At 41.1% G+C, this 23,697-nt stretch overlaps 1 protein-coding gene across 2 annotated transcripts in view; it reads left to right on the top strand.

The window, feature by feature from the left end:
• LOC126354579 (facilitated trehalose transporter Tret1) overlaps positions 1–23,697 on the top strand; it is a 205,198-nt gene that overhangs the window by 163,405 nt on the left and 18,096 nt on the right. For both annotated transcript variants that reach the window (XM_050004325.1, XM_050004324.1), the window contains 2 exons: positions 8,204–8,463; positions 22,777–23,298. In XM_050004325.1, coding sequence (XP_049860282.1) covers positions 8,204–8,463; positions 22,777–23,298 — 782 coding nt within the window. The remainder of the gene's footprint in view (positions 1–8,203; positions 8,464–22,776; positions 23,299–23,697) is intronic.

Genomic DNA, 23,697 nt, shown 5'->3' with positions numbered 1-23,697 from the left:
TTACAGTCATCTGTTGTACAACCTTAGAATATACTCTTTGTGTTCAGACATAATGAGGTAGCTCATACAGAATGACTTTCTCCCATACTATCAGGCATAGATCCAAAAAAAAAAAAAAAAAAAAAAAAAAAATTGTCATGCTCCATGAACCTGGGTCAAGGTATATATTATCATAACACAAAAGCATCATAGAAATATAATCTGTGCACCTTATTAACAATAAATCAACACTGTACTGATTAATGCTGTTTATGCTTGTGCTGTCTCAGTCTAGTTGATTAATGTAGTAAGAAAACTACTACTTAGAGAAAATGTTGCCTCCTCAATTATACTTTTTAGCTACTGTTCATAGCTTAAAATACACTTGCTGCAATGATGTTTTTCAATGAAAATATTTTTTTCAGTTTATAGATACTGAGTACTATTTAGGAATGAAAGTAATCAATTTTTTAACATAAAATGTAATTGGATAAATAAAAAAATCTACTAGCCAAGCAGCAGCAGGAGAACACACATATAAAAGTATTTAAGTCTGTAAGTTTTCAGTCAGTAGCACCTCCTTTTGGCAAAAGGGTTGAAGGGGAAGGAATAAGGGTGTAGGAAAAGGGCTTATGAGGTTGAGGAAATGGGGAGAGTACAGAAAAGTCACCAAGAACTCGGGTCAGGGTAGATTTAGCAAACAGTGATAGAAGGTAAGTGATTGTTGGGGACTGCACCAGACAAAATTTGAAAGCCTGAGAGCTTAACGCTGGAAAATAGGTTAATGTGTAAGACAGAGATTACTGACAAAACATTGTGCAAGATTTAATAATTGTGGACATCCAAGTGCATTTTATGTGTTGGAGATGGGAATTGGAGAAAAAGAAAGATGTATAAAACTAAAAGGGAGTGAAGAAATGAATAGTTACTGTTAACAAATTCTCAGGCAGAAGAAATTAATGGAAATTAAGGACTAGTGGTTGGCAATAATTGAGAGCACATTGTAGCACACCTGCAGAGTCCTGAGAAATAGGTATCCGAGGGGAAAATCGAGATGGCAGGTGTGGTGTGCTCACAACAGCCATGGTGCAGTGTGTGCTCTGCAACAGAATATTGTGTGTTGCTGGTACATACCCTCTGTTTATGCCCAGTTGTCCAACTGATAACTTGTTAGAAGTCATGCTGACATAAAAGGTCAAACAGTATTTTCATAACAGCTGGTACATGACCTGTATTGTTTCACAGGAGGCTCTCCCTTTGACAGTATGTTTTGCCAGTTATGGGTCTGGTATAGGGCAGATCTTACAACAGGGATTGTCACAGAGGTAGAAGCCATGAAATGGGGAAATGGGTGCAGAAGTAGTGTAGGATCTGATGAGGATGTTGTGGAGATTGGGAAGATGACAAACAGCTATTCTAGATGTCTCTCTTGACCCATTGTGAATGCAGGACAGCAACTGATCAAATATTGGCCAAGGAATCACCAAACAGCCATACATTTTGAGGAGTTATTTTATTTTGACAACAAATTTTAGCACTCAATATGCCATCTTATGGCCCCATGTGCACTTCATTGACAACAATATTTGCAGATGTTGTCAATATTTCAAAGGAAGCACTTGAGTAATGAATTCACAGTACTGAGATACTGATGGCTCCAGTATGCCAATATTGATACAACTGAATGCCTGTACATGAAGTGCATATGGGGTCTGAAGATGGCATATTAAAATGTCAAAACTAGTTGTCAAAATAAAATAACTTCTCAAAACACACAGCTGTTTGGTGATTCCTTGGTAAATATTCTAGGTGTGGTGGGCAAAATTTTGGACAGAATGGACCTCATTTCAGGTATTAATATTAGGAAGTCAGAGCTCTGTCAAAGTAGCTGGGTAACACATTAAAGACCAGGATAATACGGAGTGACATGTGAGTTTTGTTTATGGTAACTTGTCATACATTTTTATAACAATTACTGCTATTTGCCGTATAACTAACAGAAATTTTCAGACACGAATCTAGATGTTCAGATAATTTGTATGAGGTGGCAGGATGACACACAATTTGTTTCAAATGGGCAGAGATTCACAACTTCTCACTTTGTTAGATGGGGGGTTGTTGGTATCTAACCACCAAAGTAAATACAGTAATTCCGTTGTGACTGGACAAGGGTGCAAAGTCTACATGAAAAATATTTGTGTGTCTTGTATTGTGACTGGCTACAACACAGTGCAATTGAAACATTTTTACTATCAGCAACGAAACAATTAAATCAGTCAGGTAGATGCAGTACTCTTTTTTTTTCTTTTTTTTTTTCAAAAACCATTTGCCTCTGTATCACAGCAACACTTCCTAAGGAAAGAATGATCAATCATATGTGGTATCAAATGCAATTTGTGACTGGAGTGACCATTTCATTTTAGGAAGGACACAGCATGTTATGGGAGAAGACTCGTATACCATTGTAGAAGTAACATCAAGCATGCCTCAGAGAAGTGTTTTAGAACCTTTACAGGTTGTAATGTAATGTATTGATGTGGCAGATAATACTGATATTAACCTCAAACTTTTTACAAATGAGGATTTTATCCATAATGAAGTACTGTCTGGAAAAAGCTGCACAAATTTTCAGGCAGATAGCCCGGGTTGTTGATTTGTTTGGAATATTCAGAAATGTAAAGATCTGTATGCTTCACAAAACTCAGAAATCTAGTATCCTGTGACTAGTATCTGTGGGTCACAACTGGAATTAGCTGATTTATACCTCTAGGTAAAGCAGGTGGCAGACATTGGTTCATTGATAGGATACTGGGAAAATGAAATTTGTCTAAAACAGTTACTGCTTATAAAACAGTTGTGTCCTTGAATATTGCTAAAGTGTATGTGATTCATATAAAATATTATTATCTGGTTGGGGGGGGGGGGGGTGGTAATTGAATGATTGAATGACTACAAAGGAGGGCAGCAAAAAGGGTCATATGTTTGGTTCATACATAGGAGAGAATTCTAGAAATGCTGAAAAACCTGAATTGACAGACGCTTCAAAATAGATATCAAGTATTCCACAAGATCCTAACAACAGAATTTCAAGAACTAGTAATAGGAATCTAGGAATATACTGCGTGTCTGTCACATTCTTAAGAATCACATAAACAATATTAGACTAATTCACAGCATTCATAGGCATTTAAACAATTATTCATTCTGCACTCCATATGCAAATGGATTGTGAAGAAAGTAGGAAGTAACTCTCTATCATAAATTTCACAAGTGGTTTCCAGAGTATGGATTTAGATGTAGATGAGTGGGTAAATGTCCAACTACAGACTGCAACTCAACATAAATATGACATGTTGTGTTGCAGAAAGGCACAACAAGAGACTGTTACATGTTGAGTTTTTGGCCAAGCCATCAAATGGAAGCAGCAATCTATAGTGGAGTGAGGAAAGGGGGATAGTAGGGTATGGTATGAGGAGAGGGGGGAGGTGAGTGCTGTCTGGCAGAGCATCCAGGGACTGATGGTGGCAGGACAAGGCTGCCAGCTGCAGTGTCAGGAGGCTGTGGCACAGAAGGGGGAAGGGGTAATGAAGAAGGAGAACAACAGAGAAGTTGAAAAGACCCATGGGTGTGATGGCAGAGTGTGGCACACAGAGGGGACACAAACCAGGAGGATGTGATAGGAGAGAGGGTGGAAACTGTTGGGTGGAGGGTAGGGTGGCATTAGGTTTCTGTAGGTTGAAGCTGGGATGATTTTGGGAGCAGAGGATGGGTTGTAAGGATAACTTCTGTATGCACAGTTCAGCAATGCCAATAGTTGTGGGAGATGGCCCAGGTTGTGAAGCAGCCATTGAAATCAGTCATGTTATGTTCAGCTGCATGTTGTGGCCTGGGAGGTCCACTTTGCTCTTGGCCACAGTTTGGCAAAGGTGGCCTGATCTCTGATGGGATAGGATAAGCCTGTGACAGGACTAGAATATCAAGTGGTTGGTGGGTGAGTTGGGGTGGTCTTGCCCCTGGTGTTTCCATAGGGATATGATCCAAGTGGTGAGGGGCTGGCATTGGGAGTTTCATAGGGATGGACTGGGATATTGTGGAGGTTGAGTGAGGGATGGAACACAACTTTAGGACAGGTGGAAAGGATCCTGAGCAGGATGTCCATCATTTTAGGGCATGATGATAGATAATCAAAGCCCTATCAAAAAATGAGATACAGCTGTTCCAGTCTGAGATGTTACTGAGTGACGAAGAGGGTGCTCATTTGTAGCTGGTTCTTGAAGATGGTGGAAGGATTGGCAGTGTGTGGGGACATGGAACAAGAAATATTTTTGTGGGCTATGTCTGGGGGCATTGCTTACCGGTGAATGCATTTGTGAGAGTGTGGAAGAATGATGATAGGGTGTCTTGGCCCTGAGTCCAGACCATGGAGATATTTCAGTGAACCTAAAAAAGAGCAGGGGTTTCAGGAGGGTGGGAAGGATTCCTCTAGATGCTCAATGATCACGTTGGCTCAGGAAGGTTACCGGAGGATGGCTCTGGCTGTCCTATGGATTTGTTTCCCTTTGAAGGAGAGGTAGTTTTGTGTTAGGATGAGATTAGTAAGGTGTATGAGGAATGAGGTAGTGAGTTTGGAGTGTGAAGGACGCAGAAGAGGTGGTATTCAACAGCTGCAAGACTATGGGCAGAGGGATACTGGTGTATAGGGATGGGCCACAAGCAGCAATGTGTTGGGATCCTCCATCCACCTTCAACAACCAGCAATGAGCGTACACCAATTTCATGACCCAGTACCACCTCGAACTGAAACAACTGAAACATATCCTTCACCAGGACTTTGTTTGTCTATCTTGATGCCCTAAAAATGAGGGACACCCTACCAAAGATCCTTCCCAACCCTTCTGCACTGGTATTATCACCCGCCCAACATCCACAATATTCTAGTCCATCCCTATGCAACTCCAAAACTACTGTTCCAACCCCTTGCCATAGGGTGGTGATATGAATATCACCATGAAAGACCCACGTGCAAGACCTGCCCAATCCACCAACACATCACTCACTATCCTACTCTGTCAGAGACTGTGCCACCTGTGAAACAGCTGTGTCATGTACCAACTGTGCTGCAATCATTGAATGGCTTTTCATATTGGTATGACTGTTCTGAGAACATACATCTGTACAGTACTGAATGGTGGTGAGACATGGACTGTGGAAAAACCAGAACAGAAGAGAATTGAATCATTTGGGATGTGTTGCTACAGACAAATGTTGAAAATTAGTTGAACTGATAAGGAATGAGGAGGTTCTGCACAGAATCAGAGGAGAAAGCAATATGAAGAAAACATGATGAGGAGAAGGAACAGGATGATAGGACATCTGTGAAGACATGAGGGAATGGCTTTCATGGTACTAAAGGAACTGTAGATGGAAAGAACTGTAAAGGAAGACAGAGATTGGAATACATCCAGCAAATAATTGAGGAAGTTAGTCACAAGCACTACTCTGAGATGAAGAGGTTGGCACAAGGGAGGAATTTGTGGCAGCCACATCAAACCAGTCAGAAGACAGGCGACAAAAAAAGACTACTAACTGCCCACCAGCATGAATGGCCACTGCCAAACTGTGACCAAGAACAAAGTGGACCACTCTGTGGCACAATGTGCACCTGAACATAACACAATTGATTTCAATAGCTGCTTCACAACCTGGGCCATATGCCTCCACTGCCAGCTCTTCTGAACTGCACGGATGGGAATTATCTTTACAACACATTCTCTGTTCCTGGAGTCACCCTGGCCTCCGCCTACAGTAACCCAGTGTGCCCACACCATCCACTCAACAGTTTGCACCCCCTGTCCTGTCACACTCACCAGTCTTTTCCCTTTCTCTGCTCCTCCTCTCCTACTCTGCTGAATGCTTGCTCCCACACCCTTCTCTCTCTCTCTCTCTCTCTCTCTCTCTCTCTCTATCTATCTATCTATCTATCTATCTATCTATCTATCTATATCTAAAAACAAAGATGATGTGACTTACCAAACAAAAGCACTGGCTGGTTGATATATACACAAACAAACACACACAATTCAAGCTTTTGCAACCGTCGGTTGCTTCATCAGGAAAGAGGGAAGGAGAGGGAAAGACGAAAGGATGTAGGTTTTAAGGGAGAGGGTAAAGAGTCATTCCAATCCCGGGAGCAGAAAGACTTACCTTAGGGGGGAAAAAAGGACAGCAAGCAGACATTTGGGGTATCTATCGTGCCCCCCTCCCCAGCCTCTTGATGCTGCACCTGAAATCCTTGTCCTGTCCATGAAACCTTGTTTGCTCTTTTATATCTACAGGGTAGTTCATTGATCATGACAGGACCAAATATCTCACGAAATAAGCGTCAAACGAAAAAACTACAAAGAACGAAACTTGTCTAGCTTGAAGGGGGAAAACAGATGGCACTATGGTTGGCCCACTAGATGATGGTGCCATAGGTCAAACAGATATAAACTGTGTTTTTTTAAAATAGGAACCCTAATTTTTTATTACCGATTTGTGTAGTATGTAAAGAAATAGGAATGTTTTAGTTGGACCACTTTTACACTTTGTGATAGGTAGTGCTGTAATAGTCACAAACATATGGCTCACAATTTTAGACAAACAGTTGGTAACAGGTGGGTTTTTCAAATTAAAATACAGAACATAGATATATTTGAACATTTTATTTCAGTTGTTCCAATGTGATACATGTACCTTTTGTGAACTTATCATTTCTGAGAATGCATGCTGTTACAGCGTGATTACCTGTAAATACCACATTAATGCAATAAATGCTCAAAATTATGTCCATCAACATGCATTGACAATGCGCTGACTCATGTTGTCAGGTGTTATTTGTGGATCACAATAGCAAATATCCTTCAAATTTCCCACAGAAAGAAATCCGGGGATGTCGGATCCGGTGAACGTGCGGGCCATGGTATGGTGCTTTGATGACCAATCCACCTGTCATGAAATATGCTATTCAATACCGCTTCAACCACATGTGTGCTATATGCCAGACATCCATCATGTTGGAAGTACATCGCCATTCTGTGAAACATCTTATAGTAACATCGGTAGAACATTACATAGAAAATCAGCATACATTGCACCATTTAGATTGCCATCGATAAAATTGGGGCCAATTATCCTTCCTCCCATAATGCCGCACCATACATTAACCCGCCAAGGTCACTGATGTTCTACTTGTCACAGCGACCGTGGATTTTCCGTTGCTCAATAGTGCATATTATGCTGTTTTACCTTACCATTGTTGGTGAATGATGCTTCCTCGCTAAATAGAATAAGGTGCAAAAAATCTGTCATCATCCTGTAATTTCTCTTGTGCCCAGTGGCAGAACTGTACACGACATTCAGTCATCACCATGCAACTCCTGGTGCATAGTAATATGGTATGGGTGCAGTCAATGTTGATGTAGCATTCTCAACACCAACGTTTTTGAGATTCCCAATTCTCGTGCAATTTGTCTGCTACTGATGTGCGTATAGGCCGTGACAGCAGCTAAAACACCCATTGGGCATTTTAATCACAATAGCCATACATCAACATGATATCGACCTTTTCCATAATTGGTAAACAGTCTGTTTTAACACAGGTATTGTATCACAAAGCAAATACCATCTTTATTGGCAGAATGTTGCATGATGCCACGTACTTACACATTTGTGACTATTACAGCGCCTCTATCACAATGCAAAAAAAGTGGTCCAACTAAAACATTCATATTTCTTTACATACTAAACGAATATCTAATAAAAAATGGGTGTTCTTATTTAAAAACACAGTTGATATCTGTTTGACCTATGGCAGCGCCATCTATCGGGCCAACCATAGTGCCATCTGGTTTCCCCCTTCAGGCCAGACAAGTTTCGTTCTTTGTAGTTTTTTTGTTTGATCCTTATTTCATGAGATATTTGGCCCAGTCACTATCAATGGACCACCCTGTATAATGGAACACCAGTAAATGCACAGTATTTTGCATCAAATTCAGATTCAACAGAGTAATGAATACATGAATGTGCTCACCTATCCTGCACACTTTTTGCTTTGACAGACACTATTTTTTAAATCTTATGTTTATCAAGTTGTGCAGATAAACAGTTGTCTTATTGGGTTTGTGAGTAAGAGAACATAACCAATTACACCCAAGTGACAACAAGAGTTTGTTTTATGTTTCAGTGACTCTTGGAGCAATGGCAGCAGGTACTACCCTTGCCTGGACCAGCCCAGCCAATGCAGAACTTGACTGTGCTACGAATAGTGGACATTGTTACACTGCTAATGAGCTTTCATGGATTGGTGCTTGTATGCCACTTGGAGCTTTTGCAATGGTCTTACCAATTGGTTACCTCCTTGATCTGGTGGGAAGAAAACTTACTATGCTTTGTCTTGTTCCTCCATTTGTTGCTGGATGGGCATGCATTGTGTGGGGAGATACAGTAAGTGTTTCTGCATTTTTTTCATTTGTTCATTCATTCACCCTCCCACCCCACCCCACCCCACCCCACCCCACCCCACCCCACCCCACCCCACCCCACCCGCCCATCCACCCACACATCATGTTCCATAGATTCCATCCAGGAGGCAAACCTTTGAGGATGTGGAATGAGTCAAGGTATACACTAACATGAGACAAACACATCAGAGAAACTGAAGCTGTATACTGTAGGTCTGTTAACAATAAACTTTCACTATACTGCTCAGTGCATATTACAGTTAAGCCAACTGAAGCTGTTGCATTGAGTAAAACTGCTGCCTTCTCCATTTTGTTATATAATGACATTCATTACTTGACATTAAGGTTGACTTTAGAACAAAACAGGGTGTACAATGCTACAACTAAATTGTCTGATTACTTACCCAGTGGTGTAAAATGTCTGACGGCAGAGTTAGGGTTGAAAACAAATTAAAAAAGTTTCTCCTTCACAACCATTTCTATTCCAAAGAAGAATTTCTATTATTGGAATATGTGAAAGATGATGGGTTGGAATTACTAACTCACATTTTCATATTTAAAAAATAAAAAGTTATTTTCAGACTGTAGCCATATTTACAAATTAATTTGTAATGTGAATGTAAAATGACTCATTCCACATCATTACAATGTATCATGCAAGTGATCCATGTAATGTGAAAGTAACTAATTATAGGTGTTATTTATCTGCTATTATTAGCTAAATATTTACTTGATTACAGTGGTATTTTTCAGAGAAAATTTTGTAACAAATGTAAATTTTGAGTCCAGTTTATTAAATTATTACTTGTCATACAGCATTATAACAAACACACCACATACCATATAACTAACAGAAATTTTCACTCTGCATTTATATGTTAAGGTAATTTGTAGAAAGAGTTACTAACTTGGAAATTTTTTTTTAAATTTTATTTTGAATTGTTAGGATTTCCCAATTTCTTGTTGTATGGTAGCTGGGATCTTGAATAGCTCACTACCAGCATACATAACGCCATTCTTAACCCTCGACAAGGAGGAAAAGTCTATGTGAAAATTATTTTTGTGTCTTGTATTGTGACTCTGTATGTATATCACAGTTCAGTTGAAATTGATTTTTGTTATCAATAACAAAAACCATTAAGGAGTGGGAAGTAAGATCCTAAGGCTTCTGCAACGTGTATGATTATCTAATTTACACAATATTCTTATTGCTTACATCTGTTGAGCAAACACTCTATTTGCTTTAGGTACACTGCCCCAGAAGATAATTATATAAGAAAACAGAGAAAGAAAAATATGCATAGTAAATCAACAGTCGTTTCTTTAGGCCAGTACAATTGGAGATGCTTCCAAGTGCATAACAAGCTGAACTGAGTTTCTTGATTATTTTATCCATGTGTTGACTCCATTTTAACTTGTATCTATCTGGATCCGCAAGGATCCCTCCGCCACACACCGTCAGGTGGCTTGCGGAGTATGGATATAGATGTAGATGTAGAATTTTACCTGCTGTGCATCATTTACTATATAATTATTGATTGTTGCTCAATGGTCATTGCTTATTTGAAATTGCATAATGTGTCTTCACTAGCTGTGAAACAATTATAGGCCTGTTCTACATCTACATATATACTTTCAAAGGCAGCTGACAGTGTGTGGTGGTTGGTACTTCCGTTACCGCTAACTGTTCTCCCCTTTTCTGTTCCATTTGTGAATGGCACATGGGAAGAATGATTGTTGCTAAAACTCTGTGTTAGCTCCAAAACAAATTATCACAGTGTGGACATTTTGCAAGAGGAAGTAATATGTTGTTTGACTATTTCTGGAACACACCCTCTCAAAATTTAAATAGTAAACCTCACCATGATCCTTGTAGTGTATGGCCTTGAGTTTGTTGAGCATCTCCATAATGCTCTTATGCCAACTAAACAATCTTGTGATTAAATATTCCACTCTTCCTTGAATCTTGTCTACCTTTTCTATTAACTCAACCTGGTAAGGGTTCCAGACTAATGAGCAGTGCTCAAGAATTATTCAAACACGTGTTTTATTGTGAATGCTACACAATATTTTGACAAGATAACTGCTCATCATCCTCAGGTGCTTACTGATGTGTTGCTGCAATGGCTCGCCAATATATACACTGGCTCGCAAGAAAAGCACAGGAACCAAGGATTGAGTCTCTCATTCGTCATGCGGGAAAGGCACGGCCGCAAATAGCAGCCCAGAGAGCACGTGGGCAGAGTTTTGGCACCCAATTTAAGTGTGTGGACTGTTTCTCTGTGTGTGTGGACTCAGTTTTGTTCATCTGCAGCTGACAATGCCTCAATACTGCCAATACTGGTTCCTATGCCTTGGGAAACTCAGATTATTTTATACAATGACTGAAGACTTTGCGTCTTGAACCAGCTGAGATATTAGTGAGTTTCGATGTGGTCTCTTTGTTCACATGAGTTCCTTTGGTGGACTCATTACAACTTACAGGAACTAAGTTGGAGGAGGACATCTTATGTGTAATCAAACATTTGCTTGCCTTGGCATACCTTTTATTTAAAGAAAACTGTTTTTACCAGACTGACAGTGTTGCTTTGGGTAGCCCTTTGTCTCCCTTTGTAGCTAATCTTTTTATGGAAGACTTAAAGGAAAAAGTACTTCATTCAGTGGTGTTGAAACCTAAATATTATGGAGATATGTGGACAACACTTAAGTAGTTTGGTCACACAGAGCACCAAAGCTTGCTGCATTTCTGGAACACCTTGACTCCCTTCATCCCAGCATTTGCTTCATCATGGAAGTGTAGAAAAATGGAGACCTCCAGTTTCTTGATGTCTTGGTCCACAAAAAAGATGATGGTTCCTTGGGTTGCAGTGTGTTTCGCAAACTGACTCACACTGACCTATATCTATGAGCTTCAGGCTGCCATCACTCATCTCAATGCAGAGCCGCGTTGTGGACTCTTGTTCATAGGGCCAGAATTATCTCTGATGCAGGGAGTTTATCAGAAGGGCTTAGCAATCTTCACGTCTGCAGCTCATGGTCTAGTGGCTAGCATTGCTGCCTCTGGACCATGTGGTCCCGGGTTCAATTACTGGCCAGATTGGTGATTTTCTCTTCCCAGGAACTGGGTGTTTGTGTTGTCATCATCATCATCATTCATGATAGTGGCTCGATTGGACTATGTAAAAAAACTGGGCTGTGACAAAATTGGGACTTTGTATGGGTGCTGATGACCACGCAGTTGAGAGCCCCACAAACCAATCATCGCCACCATTAGCCCTCTTCACACTAAGTTTGTACAAAATGGGTACACTGATAAACAGACCTGTAAATCATTTAAATCTACACCCTCTAAACCTCAAGAACAGCTAGAAGAAACAGAGAACTCCACGATAATTGTTTTTCTAGTGTATGTTGGTGGCATGTCCTTTAAGATTGGCAGGCTTTTCAAAAAACATCAAATAAAATGTCTTCCAGTCTCCGGCATGAGTGCAAACTATGTTGGGTTTTGTTAGAGACAGCCTAGGTCTAAAGAGACCAGGGATATATATAAAATCCCATGCCAGCATGGGAAATCATACACTGGCAAGATGTGTCGCACTATTAAGGATAAATGTGCTGAATATAAGCATCAGACCAGACTGGGCCAGCCAGGAAAGTCTTCTGTGGCTGAACACTGTCTTGACATGGGACACAGCATGAACTGTGGAGAGACAAAGATCCTTTCATTTGCTTCCTCATTCCAGGGCTCCATCATTAAAGAAGCAGTCAAAATTTATGTAAGTAATGACCTGATCAATAGGGTCATGGGATTTCAACTCGGCAAGGCATGGGAACCAGCACTGGCAATACTAAGGCATCGTCAGCTGCAGACAAATGAATCTGTGTCAGCACAGACAGAGAAACATAGTCTGCACACTTAAACTGGGTGCCAGCACTATGAGTGCACGTAATTGCTCTAGGCCACTACTTGCAGCCGTGCTTTTCCCGCATCGCGAATGAGAAGCCTGAGTCTCATTTGTATGGCAGGGGGCACTGGATGTTGCCATGCTCTATGATTCACCTACAATGACATTATAGTCTCAACCCTTGACACCTGCGCTTTTCTTGCGAGTCAGAATATATATTGGCAAGCCATTGCAGAAATGCGTCAGTAAGCACCTCAGGATGATGAGCAGTTGTCTCGTCAAAATATTGTGCAGCTTCCACAACACTATCTGACATGATGCCCATGAACCAATGGAGCAGTTACTGCGTCAGGAAAGTCTTAAATGGCACAAGTGTTTTGTAAGTCAGATCATTCATGGATGAATTACAGTTCCTGGGGAATTTTTATATGAAACTCAGTGTGGCGTCTGATTTTCTTACTGTTTGTTTCATGTGATTATTCCAAGTAATGTTTGCTCCAGATGGCTACTTCAGTGTGTTTCATGATAGTTACCAGTCTCAACAATTTGTAATCAATAACGCAATTGTGCAGTATGTATTTCTTCAGCTATGTATGTGCGATATGTTACATTTATTTATTTCAGGGTCAACTACCAGTCTCTGCACCATTCATCAATTGTCTGCAGGTCTTCATGCTAAGTGCTAGTCTTTGGGCATTGCTACCTCCTTATAGACAACTACATAATCTGTGAATAGCCTTATGCAGCTTCCAACATTATCTGCAGGATCATTTACATGTATTGTAAACAGTAGTGACTGTGACACATTTCCTTGAACTGTTTCTGAATTACTTTTACACCTTTCAATTTTTCCACTGTTAATAGCAACATGTTGAGTTTTATCTGTGAGGAAACATTGAATCCTATCATTACTCTCATCCAGCACTCAGTAAGTGCATATGGCAGCACAGGACTTTCCAAATGCCTTCTTGAATTAATGGAACAGGGCATCAACTGATGTCTACAACATTGTGAATCTCTTGTCAGAGAGAGCTGAGTTTTGCAAGATCTCTGTTTGCAGAATCCATCTTGGTTTTTTAATGAGGAGATTTTTGTTCTCCAAAATGAGCATAAAACAAATTCCATAATTCTACAACTGACTGACATCAGTGATATAGGCCCATAATTATGTGCATCTGTCCTATGACCCTTATTGATAATAGGAATGACCTGCACTTTTTTTTGTCTCACTAGATACCTTTCCTTGCTCCAGTGATCTATGGTAAGCTTCTACTAGGAGGGGAGCAAGTTTTTTTAATAACTTCTGTAGAATCTTACAAGTATATCCACTACCAAGCAATTGTAGTTGCTTTTCTATTTTAGGACAACATATCTCAGTATCCGCCTTTTGCCATATGGTGATTGAATGGGGGAACTGTATTAAGATCTTCTGGCATGAAACAATTTCAAAGCACCAAAAATTAGTATTTCGGTCTTCTCTCTGTCATTTTCTATTTTCATGCCAGTATCATCACTCAGTGATTGAATAGATGATTTTGTTACACTTGCTGATTTTATGTAAGACAAAAACCTCTTTGAGTTTTTAATTGGACTGATTGGCAAAATTTTATTTTCAAATTCATTGAGCGCCTTTCTCAGCACTGTCCTTTATACACATTTTCACTTCGTTTAGCTTTTGTTTGTCAGCTGGGTTTTGGACATCTCTTAAGTCTGTAATGTAGATGTCTTGTTCATTCAACAGTTATGCTCATCTATCATCTGACCTGAGTTTGCTAGTGTTGATTTTGACCCTTTATTAGAGTGCCTGTGTCATTAGCAAACATTCCAGTTTTTGAATTCATATGAAGATCATTTATACAAGTTAGAAACAAAAGTGGGTCTAAAACTGATCTCTGTGGTGCTAGATGTTATGTTGCATCGTTCTGAGGTTATTTTAATGCCCAATTTACAGTCTGTTACTGAGCCCTCTGCTTTTTTATGGAAGTAAGATTCCAACCATGCAAGAGGAATGCCATTAGCTTTAGTTTTCTAGAATTTTGTGATCCACATGCAAATCAAAGGTTTGATAAGGTCACAAAGTAGATCTACACTCCTGGAAATTAAAATAAGAACACCGTGCAGCCCTTGTCCCAGGAAGGGGAAACTTTATTGACGGTATTCCTGGGGTCAGATACATCACATGATCACACTGACAGAACCACAGGCACATAGACACAGGCAACAGAGCATGCACAATGTCGGCACTAGTACAGTGTATATCCACCTTTCGCAGCAATGTAGGCTGCTATTCACCCATGGAGACGATCATAGAGATGCTGGATGTAGTCCTGTGGAACGGCTTGCCATGCCGTTTCCACCTGGCGCCTCAGTTGGACCAGCGTTCGTGCTGGACGTGCAGACCGTGTGAGACGACGCTTCATCAAGTCCCAAACATGCTCAATGGGGGACAGATCCGGAGATCTTGCTGGCCAGGGTAGTTGACTTACACCTTCTAGAGCACGTTGGGTGGCACGGGATACATGAGGACGTGCATTGTCCTGTTGGAACAGCAAGTTCCCTTGCCGGTCTAGGAATGGTAGAACGATGGTTTCGATGACGGTTTGGATGTACCGTGCACTATTCAGTGTCCCCTCGACGATCACCAGAGGTGTATGGCCAGTGTAGGAGATCGCTCCCCACACCATGATGCCGAGTGTTGGCCCTGTGTGCCTCGGTCATTTGCAGTCCTGATTGTGGCGCTCACCTGCACGGCGCCAAACACGCATATGACCATCATTGGCACCAAGGCAGAAGCGACTCTCATCGCTGAAGACGACACGTCTCCATTCGCCCTCCAATCACGCCTGTCGCGACACCACTGGAGGCGGGCTGCACAATGTTGGGGCGTGAGCGGAAGATGGCCTAACGGTGTGCGGGACCGTAGCCCAGCTTCATGGAGACGGTTGCGAATGGTCCTCGCCGATACCCCAGGAGCAACAGTGTCCCTAATGTGCTGGGAAGTGGCGGTGTGGTCCCCTACGGCACTGCGTAGGATCCTACGGTCTTGGCGTGCATCTGTGCGTCGCTGCGGTCCGGTCCCAGGACGACGGGCATGTGCACCTTCCGCCGACCACTGGCGACAACATCGATGTACTGTGGAGACCTCACGCCCCACGTGTTGAGCAATTCGGCGGTACGTCCACCCGGCCTCCCGCATGCCCACTATACGCCCTCGCTCAAAGTCCGTCAACTGCACATACGGTTCACATCCACGCTGTCGCGGCATGCTACCAGTGTTAAAGACTGCGATGGAGCTGCGTATGCCACGGCAAACTGGCTGACATTGGTGGCGGCGGTGCACAAATGCTGCACAGCTAGCGCTTTTAGACGGCCAACACCGCGGTTCCTGGTGTGTCCCCTGTGCCGTGCGTGTGATCATTGCTTGTACAGCCCTCTCGCAGTGTCCGGAGCAAGTATGGTGGGTCTGACACACCGGTGTCAATGTGTTCTTTTTTCCATTTCCAGGAGTGTATTTTTAATCATGTCTGTCCCAGTCTTAATGTAACAGCACTACATTTTAAAGACATCATTCCATTTCAGTTTTGTCAGTTGAGCCCATGGGCCTCGCATATGATCAAAGGCTGTCATGGCTACTATGTTTGCTAAAACCTTAAAGTATGATCATGTTTAGCCCTAAACATTTGAAAATGTTTCATTGTCAGTTGAAAGATAGAGGCTGCAGGACAGGTCCTATCAACAATAATTCTACAAAGCATTCATCTGGTCCAGCTAGGCTACAGGTATACATAGAGAAAGACCTAGAAAATACAAAGTCTTCCAACTTCATTGGCTGATAAAGAAAAAGAGAATTACTTGCATTCAATAACTGAAATGGAAGCATAGTCTACTGTTGCCAATTGTAGTGTCACTAGAGTGTGCAGCAATGAAGCTATAGAAGTCGCTAGGCAAGCAGGCAAGGAGAATGCCAGAGTGAGTCAGCAGACCAGCTTAAGTCCAATAACAATCCAGGGTTTTGCCAGAGCAGACACCACAAGCATAAACCAAGTAATGGCAAGGTTGAATAACAGCTACCAAGACATCATGTTACTAAGAGCAATTTACAGCAATTGGTCGGAGGCCATAACACTTCTAATGCTGGCTTGCTAGTGGTCAGAGACACCATATTCTCTTCTGGTGCCTTGTGTGGACTGGACTGTAAGATGATGATTCAGACACTACTAATGTGTCTGCTTCTAAATCCAAATTGATATAAGCATGATACAATACTAAATCCCCTCCTCCTTTAGTGGGTATTTAGGGCTGAAAATGGCTGTGGCAATGGGAGTGAAAGCACAGTGATGATGAATGAACACGGATATTGCCATCCATTGCTTTCTGTGTAGTATTGTTAGAGGCAGGACCAGGCAGTAGCATCATCTGCACAATGGAAAGGCCTGGCTGGTCTGTTGATTGCAAGGTGCTATTTGGGTGAATGTCTGATTGAGATTGTGTTCAAAATAATTAATGGAAAATCTTATATAAAGATGTTAAACAAATACTAACACAGAGAGAGAGAGAGAGAGAGAGAGAGAGAGAGAGAGAGAGAGAGAGAGAGAGAGAGAGAGAGAGACAGAGACAGAGAGAGGGCCTGGCCAGTACTTACCTCAGCTCAGTACAGCCGATATATACAAAAAAAAAAAAAAAAGAAAAAAAAAAAAAAAAATTACGTTCCTAGCTTTCGGAATAAATGTTCCTTAATCAGGGAGGAGAGAGGGGAAAGAAAGGGAAGAAGGGTAAGTGGATTTAGTTACTCACAACCCAGGTTATGCAGCAACAGGGAAAGGATTGTGTTCAGTAAGATAGAGGAGGATGTAAGTGTTCTCTCTCTATTGGCACCCATTTTTGGTTTGTGATCACTTCAAAAAGCTGTTGAAGATTCTAGTGTGGTCTCAGATCATACAGCTGCTAGTGGAAGGGAAGTGGTAAGTTCAGGATTGGCATTTGTTCTCAAGTGGGTGTCCTGCCTACCTCTGTCCCTGACTGACTGACTGACTGATTGGTCTGTGGGTGCGTTCTGTGGTGTATATCATAGCAAAATCTGATTCTTATGATGAATCAGTCACTCTTGCATGGATATGAGTGCAAAAATTTGGTGCCATCTGTTGCTGGTCATGGCACTTTGGGATCTATGTGAGGTGCAAGTTCTGATTTGCAGCCCACACAGTAATAGGATGAGTGCAGGCTTGTAATCTGTGTTTGCTTATCAGGCACATAAAGTCAAATAATGTTTGGGATCTGCACCCATTAAAAACTTTGGCCATGTCACAACTGTTGAGGTGGACAGATCAGTGAGAAGTGAGGAAGCTAGTGGGGCCGTTGATCCTATGACCTTCTGTGTTTGTGTTTTGAAGTTCCTGACCATCCATTCCACTCAGAATGAAGGGATGGTAATTAGATGTTCTTTGCTGTTACAGAGACAGAACAGCTTAATTGCAGTGGTACCAACTGGGGATGGTAGTCCAACACAATAGAGGAGGAGGATCTTCTACAGTGAAAAAAGTTTCCAGAGTTTGGCTTGTGGCTGTCATGAGTTGGTTGGTATTTGTACCATGAATGGAAAGCTAGAGGGAGCATCATCCAGTAGTAACTCCATGGCACCTTGGAGTGGACCTGCAAAATAAACATGGTCTCTCCCTTGGGCATTCGGGTTTAAGCTGGGGAGAAGTGTTCTGTCAGGGCTGACTCGTTATAAGCGCAAGCGTGATAGGCTGAAACCATGCAGTCTTCCACAGCATTGACTATGAGCCAGTAAACATGGCAACAAGCCTAGCTGTCACGTCCTTGCGTAATCCAGTGTGATGTATGAAGCTGCTGAAGAAAGTGGGCTTGGAGAGAGGACAGAATTACATTCCTCTTCATCTGTAGCTAATAATATGACCCCCTTCATGACATAGAGATGATGGCACAAAGAAAGAAGTATCCTGCATGGTGGAACAGTCATTTCTGGAATTACCATGGCCACATTTGTGGTGTTGATGACCGTACCCGACAGAACAGTTTTTGGCCTGTAGCTGTGGCTGCCTCATTAACAGTAATTGGGAATTTGTCCATAGCTAGATGCAGGTTATGACTGAGCAGAAAGCACATTATCTTTTTATTGTAATTTTTATCTGGAGCCCTAGACATATGGATTAGAGTGTTTGTATTATGCTGGTGCATAATGAGTAGTGTTTTTGTTTTTCATGTTGGTATTCCTCTTGCTGAGGGTTTATTTATCAATTATCATGTCTTATTTGTAGTTCACGGTTGATGTCTTAATTTACATATGGTCATTTTGAGATAGTGAGGGGAGCTGTGTATGCTAAAAAATGGAGTGCCAAGTGGAGAAATCAGGATATTTATGATATATTCTTTTGTTTGAATTCTGCAGAGAGGTAACAGCAGCAGAATCAGCCAGAAACATATTTGCCATGTATGGGGACAATGTCATTGAACAGAGCATGGCGTGTACAGTGGAATGTTGCCTTGTATGCATAGCCTTTGATTTTGAGGCACAGGATCATGCATTGGTGGGAGGAAGAGTGGTTGGAAGTGTAGGATAAAATGCTGTGGTTGATTAAGCCAGCCACCCAGCTGTAGCATAACTCTTTCCAGCCACAGAGGTAAAAGAGTCTTGTTAACACACCTCCTGGTTGGAGTTTGTCCTATGCTACATAGATTCCTTCTTCAGCAAGAGGACACATTAGTGTGTCAAGCTTATGGTGTAAAGATTTATGTATACTACATTTTAACAGAGTTTGTGTAAATCCTAAAAAGTGTAAAGCAAACCTTCCTCTAGTTTATCTGCCCTGTCTTTTGGCAACTGAAGAAAAATTAGACAAGACTTTTAAGGATTTGTGATATCACTGATTTTGTTCCTGCATTATTAGGAAAGAGGTTGTAATATGTCATCAGGATGGCTGGGTGCATGTACCCCCACACCCATGCCCCCTTCTTGCCCTCATATCCTATTTAAGCCTTTTCCCTGTTAACTTTTTAGCAGATTTTAGGACTGGACCTACGTTTCTGGTTTTAAATTGTGTGTGTTTGAGTTAATGATTGCTAGTGCAAATAGAAGAGCGTGATTGCAAATTTAAGCAAACCTTTATCTTGTGCAGTTTTAAAGTTTCAACTACACTTGTCTCTGGCAACTTTTGCAAGGGTGCTGTTGCGCAGCCCAATATAATAAGGTTCTTTCCTTTTGTAACCTCCCCCTCACTTATCGACCTTAATGACAGTGAAAACTTAAACAGCGTGTACCTAATGGGAATTTGGGAAACGCAATCGTCACCGAAGTTTATCTGTCGGTAAAGAGGGAGGAAAGGGTTGCATCTAAATGAAAGGAAAAATGCAAATGAAACTGGTGGAAATTAATTTTGAAAAGGGGTAAAGCTAATAAAGAAAGTAACTGTGCAGCTGTTACATTAACAATTACCTAGTGGTAATTAGATATTTGAGGTTTGGGGAAAATCACGGTTGCCAGTCCTATGGGCAATTACTATAGTAACTGAAAAAGAAAGGTTATTGCACATATAATTAGCACTAGAAGCATGGCAACTGAAGGGTGACACGTGTAGTGTGAAAACTGAAAGTTTTTCAGAAGTAATAAATTTCGATACACTCTGACTTAATTTAGCAAAAGAATTAATATAACCGGAAAATTGAAAGTTAATTTAGCGACTGAAATTAATAGTGAGCTTTGTTTCTGAAGCACTATGAAATTCAATAAAATAAGGTTAGTCTTGGGCTACCTCAACATTCATTTCAAAAGCTACTTGAATCTACGTAATTTAGAAATAAGAGATTTAACTTTGAACTTGAATTAAATGATTCTGAACAATTAACAATAGTAAAATTTAGTACGTACCAAGCTGAGCTGCAGTCACAGGTAAGCTAAAATATGGTAACAAAACTTGCACTCTTAATTTGTGCTTGTGTAATCTAAATACTGCCAGCTATGAATACATTAACTGAACTTTGAAATTAAAGCAGTGAAATGGAATGATATTCCTTCAACGCTGGCGTCTGAATTTCAACGACACTCGGGTTCATTTCGGAAAAGGAAGGGACCCTGCTTGGTTATGCAATTGGGACAACGAGCAACAAAGGTTCATGCTAAGTTGCTGTAATTTTGTGATGGAATTGAGGTCTTCCATACAGTTCTAAAAATTTACGTGCTTCCAGTCTTCCTTGTGGGTTGATTGAAGGTTTGCAGTCATCAGTCGAGCAGGTGACGACAGTCACTCATTGTCGGCCGTCGCTTTTGCAGAAGCTGGATGTTGGCATGCCTTCTTCTCAACATGGTCACCAGGCAAAATGGGCTCTTGATGTGCGCCAGCTAATGCTTCCCATCTGCGACACCATGTCAGAAACTAACATAGCAAGTCGAGCGCAATTACATGCTGCCAAACCCCGAAAGTGCGGCAACTCGCGGGAGCGTCACACAACGCACCTGCTCCACTGCCCTCCTCCAGCCAGACCCTCTTTGCCTGCGCTCCACGCGGCAGAATTAACACTACCAAAGATCCTAAACACTTTGGTTCTCCACACGACCTATCAATGTATTCATTCGATAGCATAGTTTTCCATAGGCCAGACCCAGCGTGTAAATACAAATAATAGTCACAAAACAAACCAATTATACAGGGTGATTCAAAAAGAATACTACAACTTTAAAAATGTGCATTTAATGAAAGAAACATAATATAACCTTCTGTTATACATCATTACAAAGAGTATTTAAAAAGGTTTTTTTTTAATCAAAAACAAGTTCAGAGATGTTTAATATGGCCCCCTCCAGACACTCGAGCAATATCAACCTGATACTCCAACTCGTTCCACACTCTCTGTAGCGTATCAGGCGTAACAGTTTGGATAGCTGCTGTTATTTCTCGTTTCAAATCATCAATGGTGGCTGGGAGAGGTGGTCGGAACACCATATCCTTAACATACCCCCATAAGAAAAAATCGCAGGGGGTAAGATCAGGGCTTCTTGGAGGCCAATGATGAAGTGCTCTGTCACGGGCTGCCTGGCGGCCGATCCATCGCCTCGGGTAGTTGACATTCAGGTAGTTACGGACAGATAATTGCCAATGTAGTGGCGCTCCATCATGCTGAAATATGAAGTGTTGTGCTTCTTGTTCGAGCTGAGGTAACAGCCAATTCTCTAACATCTCCAGATACTGTAGTCCAGTTACAGTAGCACCTTCAAAGAAAAAGGGACCAGAAACTTTATTGGCTGAAATGGCACAGAAAACGTTCACCTTAGGCGAGTCACGTTCATACTGAGTTGTTTCCCATGGATTCTCAGTGCCCCATATACAGACATTGTGATGGTTGACTTTCCCGTTAGAGTGGAAAGTTGCTTCATCACTAAACACAATCTTTGAAACGAAAGATTCATCTGTTTCCATTTGAGCAAGGATAAAATCACAGAAATCGATTCTTTTAATCTTATCAGCTGCAGACAGTGCTTGAACCAATTTCAGACAATAAGGTTTCATAACTAACCTTTTTTGTAGGACTCTCCATACAGTTGATTGTGGAGTTTGCAGCTCTCTGCTAGCTCTGCGAGTCGATTTTCCTGGGCTGCGAACAAATGCTTGCTGGATGCGTGCTACATTTTCATCACTTGTTCTCTGCCGTCCAGAACTTTTCCCTTTGCACAAACACCCATTCTCTGTAAACTGTTTATAACAACGTTTAATAACCACCTATCAGGAGGTTTAACATCATACTTCATTCGAAATGCACGCTGAACAACTGTCGTCGATTCACTTCTGCCGTACTCAATAACACAAAAAGCTTTCTGTTGAGCGGTCGCCATCTTAGCATCAACTGACGCTGACGCCTAGTCAACAGCACCTCAAGCGAACAAATGTACAACTAAATGAAACTTTATAGCTCTCTTACAGTTGCAGAGTTTTAAATTCCTAAAGTTGTGGTATTCTTTTTGAATCACCGTGTACATCGACATAAATGCATATATATATACAAATAGTAAAACAATTACAATATACAAAGACACAGAAATGTCATATCAGGTAACAAAATAAGGAAAAATCTATAGTGCAATAGATGGAAATAGAAGGATATGCATTTCCGGCGTTACACTTTCATCTGACTATACTAGAAATTGTAAAGAGTTCAGTGCAACAGTCTGTTTTTTTAGTGTTATATTAATTATCATTTCATTCCTAAACAGTAAAAATATGTAGTATATGTTGTTGCTGTTAAATCTGCTAGTTATGTTTCTTTCAATCAGCAGTAATCTGTTTCATTCCTTTCATAATTTTACTGAAACATTTCCTTTGTTCCTGTTACTGACTTGACAGGATCTTTTAAATTGATTATGGTCTTTATTTGTTTCACAGGTTGTTTGGCTGTGTGTAGGACGCTTACTGACAGGAGGAATGGGAGGTGCATTCAGTTTAACAGCACCTGTCTACACAAGTGAGATTGCGCAAAAGGAAATTCGAGGAACACTAGGAGGCTATTACCAACTTATGCTTACTGTGGGAATACTGTTTGTGTATTTGTTGGGACTAGGTGTAGAGCTGTTTTGGATATCCATTGCATGTGGTCTCATGCCCATCCTATTTGCAGCAGCTTTTATCTTCATGCCTGAGACTCCATTGTATCGCCTGAAGCAAGGACGTGGTGATGAGGCACGTAAGGCACTGCAGTGGTTCAGAGGCCCACACTATGATGTTGAACCTGAGCTAGCTGAAATGAGAGAATCTGTAGAGAGTTCAGCGAAGGAAAAGGTCTCTTTGTGGAAGGCCTTCAATACACCAGCTGCACGAAAAGGAGTTCTTGTTGCTTTTGGCCTCATGATTTTCCAACAACTCAGTGGAGTAAATGCTGTGATATTTTACACCTCCGACATTTTTAAGGTGCGTTACATTTATGTTTGAATTCTTTTTAATGAATTACACGTGCATATTAAAAGTACTTAAAGAAGCAGTGGGAAACCAAAATATGAATATAATTTTTCAAAAGTGATCTGAGGAGTCTTATCCATTATTTAAAGTCAATGCAATAAAAGGTTACACATCAGCAATGAAATTAAGCACTGTGTATGTTTTAGTTCCATATGGGAACATAAGTTATACCGACATTGTTGTGGAGATCACACTGAGCTGAAATTTGCACATTGATGCTTTTGGGGTTTTTAGGCATGGCATAAAATGAATGATTAAGTTGAAGCTGTCGAGGTACAAATATTAACCTATCTGTTACATGCATGAGACATTCAAATTTCTTTTTTGTAATTCTTTCAGTGGTTCAATCTT

Source organism: Schistocerca gregaria, chromosome 3 (assembly GCF_023897955.1).
Source record: "Schistocerca gregaria isolate iqSchGreg1 chromosome 3, iqSchGreg1.2, whole genome shotgun sequence".
Classification (NCBI taxonomy): Eukaryota; Metazoa; Arthropoda; class Insecta; order Orthoptera; family Acrididae; genus Schistocerca; species Schistocerca gregaria.
The sequence above is the reverse complement of the archived record's forward strand: the minus strand, read 5'-3'. Positions and strand labels throughout refer to the sequence as shown.